General features: G+C 50.8%; 1 protein-coding gene across 1 annotated transcript; it reads right to left on the reverse strand.

Annotated features, from left to right (window-relative positions):
* Nucleotides 1-87: 87 nt before the first annotated feature.
* On the reverse strand, nucleotides 88-2,841 carry LOC103648310 (putative DUF594 domain containing family protein). Its single transcript, XM_008672803.3, has one exon. The coding sequence runs from the start codon at nucleotides 2,800-2,802 to the stop codon at nucleotides 220-222; it is 2,583 nt and encodes an 860-aa protein (XP_008671025.1). The 5' UTR covers nucleotides 2,803-2,841; the 3' UTR covers nucleotides 88-219.
* Nucleotides 2,842-6,732: the final 3,891 nt, after the last annotated feature.

A 6,732-nucleotide genomic window follows, 5' to 3' on the forward strand; every position in this document is an offset into this window, starting at 1 on the left:
TCAAACACAACCTAGGCAATATGCAGGTTTGATTGGCAGACTTTGCACTCCATAGCAACTTCACATTAAGGGGCATGTACAACCTAGTTCAAGTACAAGAGATATCTAAGAAATTGTATGATATAATAATGGGTCTCTAAATTATAAATACAATTAAGACACAGTACATGTAGAGAATCATGTAGGTGCCTTAAATACACTGAGTTCGTTGTACATGCCTTAAACACCAACCCCACTAGCAGGCCTAGTATGTATGCCAGCATGGAAGAGCAGCGCCCAGAGGAGAGTGACGAGCTCTCCACCACGGGCGATGGCCTTTCTGTGTCCTTTGAGATTGTTGGATGGCGCCACGTACAGGATCATCTCCGCCCAGAACCCTGCTAGGATTGCCCACGCTGTCTCCTCGCCCTCGACCAACTCCACCAGCTGCCTTCCGAGCCTCGCGCCATTCTTCACTACCACATGACTGGACCTCTCGCTAAGCAACGCCACCAGATCCTGGTACTCATCGTCAGGCATCATCAACGGCGGGGCCGGGGCGGCGCTGGCGGCACGGGCGGCGTCGAGGACACGCTCAGCATCCTCCTTGACAGCTTCATACAAGCTCTTGGTCCATGCGACCTCGTCAGGGAGAAGCTCCGGGGCCCAGGTCATGAGGTACGCGCAGTACCGTGACAGATGAGTGGCGGCGCTCCTATGCTCGACGACCGGAACTACTACCCGCGGGGAAGAAGAACCCTGCTCTGTATCTGTATCCTCCCAGCGGCAGCAAGGGTGCCTCACCTCGAAGACGCAGGTGGCGATGTGCCATGTAAGCATCACGTCGGCTGTACTCATCGTCCTGCCGTTGCACGCCCAGAGGAAACCCTTTCCGGCCTGGCTTCGCTGCAGGGACGCCGCGCCGCCGCCCACGCCTACCTGGCGCGCGGCCGTCGTCGTGGCTCTTGTTAGCGCGTCCACGACGCAAGCCTTCACCGCTGCTGGCACCTCGACCTTCACCTTCTCGTCTGGCAGGTGACGGAACACGCGACGACTGAGACGGCCAAGGAAGTTCGCTCCCGCGGCCGCCGTTGGGCGAAGCGCCAGCAGTACCGAGCACTGCCCCATCTTCTCCTCCCAGCAGCTGCTCACGACCTTCTGGCACCTGCACCGCAAGAGAAGCAGAGCAAACCATCGTCGGCGGCGAGGTCTTGCTTCTTGTTCACGTCTCACGTGGTGGCATATGATGGCCACTTTGGTCCAGTTGGAGCAGGCGTAGGAAGCGATGTCCCTCGCCTCAGCGATTACGACCAGGACCAGCAGCAGGAACTCCGGCAGCACGTCGAAGTACAGGCTCCCGAACTCTTTCTTCCGCAGCCGGCTCACCGGCTCGGTTGGCCCGCCGCTGCACCAGAACTCGCAGTTGATCTGCCCGCGGCCGCGCCTGTGCACCTCGCCCGCAAACGCGGCGATGAAGTACGCGGCCACGGCGCAGTAGCCGATGCTCATGAGCGAGACGAGCACGCTCACGGCTGGTAGCCAGCACTTAGCATACGACGTCGGTAGGGACGAGTTGTAGTAGTCGTGGACGAACGAGAGCTCGTCAGCGATCACCCTGAACACCCTGCTGCCGTGTTGCTCATCGCCATCGTCGTCCTTCAGCAGCAGGCTCGTCCATAAAGGCTCGTCGTGCCCCGTTGCGCCGCCGCGGCCGACGACGTCAGCGATGTCGTCATCGTACCTCGCGAACCGGCATCTCAGCAGCTTGAACAACGCGAAGGACAGGCATAGGTCTTTGGACGTCGGAGCCACGCTGTCCAGCTCCCACACTCTGTCGAGGGTCACCAAGCCAGCAGTGCTGCCGCCGTCAGTGGGCATTGTCCATGCGTCGCTGAACACGTACCCCCGAGGCCGCTTCTTCACCGGCTTGCTGTCTTCTCCCATGACCAGGAGAGGAGGAGGAAGTACCGCGTCCTGATCACCATCACCTACGGCTGTCGTCGTCGTCCCACCACGCTGCCGCTGGCTTCTTCTCACTCGCTGTAGCTCCTCCATGTACCCGAAAACAAGGCCAGGGTTGCGCCCCAGCGCGAAGGACTTCCGCGCCTTCCGGAACGAGTAGCACTTGATCCAGATCTTGGCACAGATGAGGAGGAAAGGCGCGAACATGACCTTGGAGCAGATGAGCGTGAGCGGCCCGTGGTTGGCGCTGGGGGAGACGCGGAAGAGGCCGCGGAAGAAGCGCTTGTTGGTGATGCTGGCGCCGAGGTAGAAGGTCCAGACGGCCTTGACGAGCAGCTCCCAGGGCGGGCCCGCCGCCTTCGTCCGGCCTTCGACTTCTCTGCTGCCGGCGGCGGAGGCGGCGCTGGTGGCCGCCATCTGGACGAGGAACGCCCACGTGATGACCATGCACGGGTGGAACACCGAGTGGCACAGCGCCGCCAGGGTCGTGCCGTCCTCTTTGTTGACGTAGTCGTTGGCGCTGTCGCGGAGCGTGGAGACGACGTAGGAGACGACGGGCAGGAACAGCGTGTTGGCTCCGAGGAAGACGAGGCGGGCGAGGCGGTGGCGGTGGCGGTGGCGGCCGGAGCCGCCGCCTACCCCCACCATGACTCCTGTCATGGCCGCGCTCGCGAGGAGCATGGCGTTCCCCAGCCATATCCGCCGGCCCATGGTGCCGTAGAAGGCCGCCACGGCGACGCTGGGGCATGCCCAGGTAGGGGCGCTCCGTGGATCCATGATCGTACGTCTATCTGATTGTTGCCGAGCTACAGAACTGAGGATCATTGGAGCAAAGCAATGGCCGCCGCCCCACAAATCCATAGCATCTCGCTCAGGCGCACCGCACGCCACCAACAGCTTCTTCTTTATTCCTTGCCTGCCAGGCGAGGTGGTACTTCTGTATGTGTACTTGTACCGCACATGCATTGCGCTTTGAGCCTTTAATTTTACTGTTTGACTGCACGTAAGTACGTCCGTTCGAGTATATGCTTGGATTAATTCCCTTTCGCTATATATTTCTTTACCGTCTCGTTTTTCTGTCTTTAACTTTACAGGCACGGTGGACATCTCAAAGTACTCGCCGTGCATGAGTCTGGCGACCCAATGCAGTATGCAGATGGTGAGTTTGCCGAATGATGGTGTGGCTCCGGCAAGCAGGGGCGAAGCCAGCTCAAAAATAAACCTGCTGTACACTTTATCAAATATAAAAGGAAGTATAGAATTTTAAAAGAAATACATGACAAATTTAAGACATATATTAACAAACTTTTACTTTACGCTTCGCACCTGCCGGCAAGGCTGCTGTCCTAGGCTACGTGGAGTGGCGGATCTAAGATTGATTCAAGAGGGAGCTATTAAGTTAAGGCTATAAATTTTTTTAAACCAAACAAAAAAATATAATTGATGTTTAATATGACACAAGAAGCAAGATATAATTTAAACATTCAACAAATATGTAGTCCAAAAATAAGTCGATACGAATTCTAGAAATACAATAATCTTGCACATACCATTCATGAGTTGATGTTGCGAGGTAAATTTATTTTTCGAGTTCTTAAGCCTTGAAAATGCTTCAAAATCTTTTCATCTTGAATATCTACACAAACATATCCCGCTCAATATAGCATAGCATGTTGTTATTCATCTATTCATCACCCATTTTGTTTCTTCTTTCAATCTTGATAATGTTCATAGCAGAAAAAGGCCCTCTAAGGCCAGGATCTGCAACTATATCATTCATATCTAGCTCAATACATGGTCTCTTTTGTTCTACACGGCTCTCATTTGTCCTAATTGTTTTAGAATTAGAAGCATCTTTCTTCTGGTTCTTGATGAGAAATGTGTCCATCTTATTCCTATAAACATGAGATTACTACCAAATAAATAATCAAATCAAAACTTCAAATCAAACTCAAAGCAAACAATAGCACACGTTTCACCTTCACTCTTTGTCTGCTTCACAAATCACAGCTTCACCTTCGCTGCTTCTGCTTTGCAGTTCGCATGGAGCGTCCTATTCCTGCATGATCTGTCACAAATTAGCAGAAACTCTCTTGGCCTCCTATTCCTCCATCGTCCCAAACTCCCAACAGAACAAGGAACCCCCAATAGAAAGCTTGGAGGGGCATTGGCACACGACGCACATCGTGCATGGCATTATGGCAAGGCCATACATCACTGGATGTCTGGCTCATCACTCCAACGCAAGAACAATCTGAAAGGGAAATATGCCCTTGGGCCATTTCTATAATGTTTTGGTGATTAAGTGTCTAACACATATTAAGTGAGTTGATTATGTGCCAAACAAGCAAGAAGTGCAAATCATGTAACAAGGTACGTTTCTAGACTTAGTACATTGTTTTGAGTACTAACATATATTGTCTAAGTGCTAGAAACAGAGAAAAGAAGAAAAGACTTGGCTGAGTACAACCGAAGTCCAGCTCGGCTTGGCACACCGGACTATCCGGTGGTGCACCGAATAGTGTCCGATGCGCCAGGCCAGCTGTAACACCCGGGTTTTAGGGGTCCAAAGCCCGGGCGTAAACATAATCACCAGGTGTGCTGGGACCAAGTCTCACACATATGATGTATAGTGGCACAGGATCGAATGTCACATCTTTATATATAACAGGAGTTCTATACAAAATAAATATTTACATTATAAGGAGACAACGGTCCAGCAACCCAAAGTTGACTGGGAGACGACGGCCTAGACCTCTCACGAAGTCATCACAGCATCCTCCATGCGCCTCCTCCTGTGGTACCTGCTCTTGACCTGTGGGGGGGGGGGGGGGTGTGAGACAGCAAGAGTGAGCTCACATACGTTCATCGCTCAACAAGTTGTGGGGAATAATGTGCATGAACTCGCCCAAGGTGGGAGCTCACGTGAAGTGTAAGGCTTACCAAAGAGGATGGTTAGAGCTGAGCATTGCTTTTAAAGTTGGTCAAAATTTTATTAGCAATTACTAAGTATAAGTAAATACCAGCCCAATTAAGTAGTAGATCAAAAGTAACAAACTCACCTGCGATGCAATGCATATGACAAATTGAGTTTAAGTTCCATAATTTAATCATGTGAGTGTCCGAGCTGCTCATGACCGTGAGCACGGCTAGTATACCAGTTTTACACTCTGCAGAGGTTGCGCATCTTTACCCACAAGTCATGTTACCCATCTGCCAAGGGATCGCGACTTCCCATACACCTCTACCGAGGAGGCGAGGCAGGGTAACACTACGAGGCCTTTACAAAGTTCCACTAGCTTCAGAAAACCCGCTACAGTTTATAGGAAGCTCCAATGCAGGAATCCCTTGCAGGACCGCCATCACAGCAAAATCCTCCCGAGGGCCTCCCCAGGAATCCCTTGCAGGACCGCCATCACAGCGAAATCCTCCCGAGGGCCTCCCCAGGAATCCCTTGCAGGACCGCCATCACAGCAAAATCCTCCCGAGGGCCTCCCTACACTGACCACTCCCCTACTGCCCTTGCCCCTTTCGGGTAAGGTAGTCCTCCACTAGCTTTCCTAATTAGTCAGCCAAGGGCGTCCATAAACCCTTGTGGTAGCACTGTTTTCCCGGGTGGTTCTCCATGTTCCAATTAACATAATGATCTTATCATGAACAGTAAATAATAAACAGATAATAAAAAGTGTAATCATGAATAGTGTATCTCCATACCCAAAACCACATAAAGCAATAGCAGGTACTACCCAAAAAGTCCAGTGGTAATCAAGGTATAAAGATAGTCAAACTGGGGTAACCTATTGGGTCCCATCAAAATTAACCTATGCAGATCATTATGATTAATCAGAACATGAGTGGGTAAAAGGAAGTGATCAAGGGCACAACTTGCCTGGGCCTTGAGATTCCAGGTACCAGGATGATCTTCAGGTGATACGTGACCTCGCACTAGTCGTAGCAATACAAACAAACAGTGTATAGGCAAAATTAACATTACACCAAACATGTATGCCAAAATACATATTAATAATCTACATATTAAAATAAGATCACAGGAAAAAGAATTATTAATTTTTGAGTTATAGAATTCAAGTTATGAATTTCCTAAGATTTAAGGTGATTATAATAGGATTACATGATAAATTTATTTCCTAACAGAGTTCATGTCAAAACAGTGATTCTAAATGATAGAGAATATTATTACAAAATTTTAGGAATTGGAATGACTCAATTTGGAGCTAAAATGAATTTTCTATGCATTTTACAAGTTTCTAGATTTGTTTTTGTATTAAAAATGAATTTCTAATATTAATTTCTCTGTTTTTAATACACTCGGGACTGGGCGTCAAATTCCAGAAAACTCAGGGGCCACGGAGTAAGTTTTCCGTGACACAGTGAATAGTAATAGGTGGACGGCGGGTTTATTTCCCGGAAACCCGAGGACTCTTTAACAAAATGACCCGCGAAGGGGGTATGATGTGATCTGGGTCGTCCGATCGCGCGCCAACCGCCCAGATTAGATCACCCATAAAACGAACCGGTACGCAACGACCACCGTACGATTAGAGATCCACGGTCCACGAATGCCCACGATCCAAACTACCCCGAACCACACGATTGAAGTTCGACGGCTCGGATTTAAAATGACGAAGGGGTACGCCCCGATCTAATCGGGACCGTCCACGCGCCATCCGACGGTCCGAGGATCGCCCCCAACCTTAGCTCAACGGGGAGCGCCGCCGAGGCATCTCCACGGCGGAGCTGGTCGCCGCCGCGCGTCGCTCGACGCTCCCG

Source organism: Zea mays, chromosome 2 (assembly GCF_902167145.1).
Source record: "Zea mays cultivar B73 chromosome 2, Zm-B73-REFERENCE-NAM-5.0, whole genome shotgun sequence".
Classification (NCBI taxonomy): Eukaryota; Viridiplantae; Streptophyta; class Magnoliopsida; order Poales; family Poaceae; genus Zea; species Zea mays.

Coding starts and splice junctions, on each gene's coding strand:
- LOC103648310 (XM_008672803.3), bottom strand. CDS start 2,802: ATGGATTTGTGGGGCGGCGGCCATTGCTTTGCTCCAATGATCCTCAGT.